At 38.1% G+C, this 2533-nt stretch overlaps 1 protein-coding gene across 1 annotated transcript; it reads left to right on the top strand.

Annotated features, from left to right (window-relative positions):
- The first annotated feature begins 545 nt into the window (after nt 1-545).
- On the top strand, nt 546-1409 carry LOC125101291 (olfactory receptor 6M1-like). The gene has a single exon (XM_047731860.1). The coding sequence runs from the start codon at nt 546-548 to the stop codon at nt 1407-1409; it is 864 nt and encodes a 287-aa protein (XP_047587816.1).
- Nucleotides 1410-2533: the final 1124 nt, after the last annotated feature.

Below are 2533 nucleotides of genomic sequence, written 5' to 3'. Positions count from 1 at the left end.
ATATATATAAAGCTATTTATATATTAATACAGAATGAGACTTGACTGCAATTCTGCCAACACTTTGAATGAATGCCTTTACATCTGAAGGGATTAAGGTCACTGTGATATATCTATATCAAACAGCACTAGTCATCTGTTCATGTGAGAGGTAACTTCAGTCTCAGAGTCCCTACACAGAGGGGAGTGTCACTTGTCATTCAAAAGAGCACTTGTCACAATCTTACTGTAGAACTGTCTTCCATAGGTCATCTCATATATATATATATATATATATATATATATATATATATATGAAAAATGTAATTTGTTTAATTTTTTCCATTATCATTCCTCCACAAAGAGAAAGATGACAGATAGCTATAGACAGTGTACGTCCAACATTGAGTTGTAAAGACCGACCGTATCTTTTTTATTATGTCAGGTGGAAGTGGCAACATTATGGATCACAGAAACAAGACCAGAGTCACTGAGTTCATTCTTCTGGGGTTTCAGAATGAGAAAGAAATAGAAATTCTTCTTTTTTCTGCCTTCCTGCTCATGTACATGACATCTCTGATTGGCAACACCATGATCATCCTTTTGGTGTGTGGTGACTACCGTCTGCATTCACCCATGTATTTCTTTGTAGCCAATCTTTCTTTCCTTGAGGTTGCTATCACCTCCACAGTGGTACCAAAGATGCTAGCTAACACATTTTCCCTAACAAGATCAATATCCTTTGTGGGATGTCGTACTCAGTCTTTCTTCTACTTCCTTCTGGGATCCACAGAATTCTTCATCCTGGCCGTCATGTCTTTTGATCGATATATTGCCATTTGCAACCCACTGAGGTATGCCATAATCATGAATAAACAGACATGCATATTCTTGCTTCTAGGATCTTATGTGGGTGCATTATTGTCAATTTTAGTGCCATCTATCTTAACTGCTCCTCTTCCCTTTTGTGGGCCAAATATAATCAATCACTTTTTTTGTGACAGTGGCCCAGTGCTAAAGCTGGTGTGTGCAGACATTTCTCTGGTTGAGGTGGCTGACTTTATCTCCTCTGCTGTGTTGCTCTTGGGCTCTTTGCTCCTGACAGGAGTGTCTTACCTGTACATTATTGTTACTATCCTTAGAATTCCCTCTGCCCAGGGACGACAGAAAGCTTTCTCCACCTGTGTTTCACATATCACTGTAGTGACACTTTATTACGGAAGCTCCATCTTTATCTATGTCCGCCCAAAAAAGGAAAATGTGATGGATGTTAACAAATTTGCCACAGTGCTGAACACCATTGTAACGCCAATGCTGAACCCTTTCATCTACAGCCTTCGAAATGAGAAAGTCAAAGAATCCCTGAGTGAAGCCTTCAAAAAATGTGTAGGGATGGTGACAAATTCAAGAGCTTTAAGATCTGAAAAATAATACCTTTGCAACAAGGATATTTTCATATGGCGAAAAAATGATTTCGTCATGTAACTAAGTTACTATTCTGGCAAAAGGAAGAAATTCAGGTGAACATAGATAATATCCTCAGCCATATCCAGGTTTACTGAAGAGTAATGCACATAGATCTGAAAATGTGTACATGCATTTGTAATATATAAACACTTATTGATAGGCAGACTGATATATATACATATGTGTGTATATATATATATATATATATATATATATATATATATATATATATAATCATTGTTCCCATTTGTTTTTGTAACTCCAGTGTTTTAAAAGTAAAATCCTAGGGATGACTGGGTGGCTCAGTCAGTTAAGTGTCTGCCTTCAGCTCAGGTCATGATTCAAGGGTCCTGGGATGAATTTCCACATCTGGCTCCTTGCTCAGGCAGGGAGACTTTTTCCCTCTGACATCCACTCCACCTGCTTGTGAGCTTGCTCTCTCTCTCTCTCTCTCTCTCTGTTTCTTCCTCTTCCATTGAAAAAAATAAATAAAATCTTTGAAAAACACACAACAATCTAGTGATTTGAATTCAAACAGAGCTAGTATTAGGTGTTTCTGCCTTTGATATGTTCTTATCTTTACTACACAGTAGGAAATTACTTTAGCTAATGAAGTTTGGACATTTTTTAAAAGATTTTATTTATTTATTTGTTATATATATAGAGAGAGCATAGGCAGACAGAGTGGCAGGCAGAGGCAGAGACAGAAGCAGACTCGCTGCGAAGCAAGGAGCCCAATGTGGGACTGGATCCCAGGATGCTGTTATCGTGACCTGAGCTGAAGGCAGCCACTTAACAAACTGAGCCACCCAGGTGTCCCAGACATAAAAGAATTTATGATAAGAGGTTTTTTTTTTTTTTTTTTGTTTTTTTTTTTGTTTTTTTTTTTTTTACCCTTGCTTCCCTTGACTTTGGCAATGTTCCTAGGAAGAAGTTGCTGTGGCTGAGGTTGAAGAAGTTGCTGCCTGCATTCTCCTCAAGGATTTTGATGGATTCCTTTCTCACATTGAGGTCCTTCATCCATTCTGAGTCTATTTTCGTGTGTGGTCCAGTTTCATTTTTCTGCATGTGGCTGTCCAATTTTCCCA

This window comes from Lutra lutra, chromosome 5, assembly GCF_902655055.1.
Source record: "Lutra lutra chromosome 5, mLutLut1.2, whole genome shotgun sequence".
In the NCBI taxonomy this organism is placed as follows: domain Eukaryota; kingdom Metazoa; phylum Chordata; class Mammalia; order Carnivora; family Mustelidae; genus Lutra; species Lutra lutra.
The sequence above is the reverse complement of the archived record's forward strand: the minus strand, read 5'-3'. Positions and strand labels throughout refer to the sequence as shown.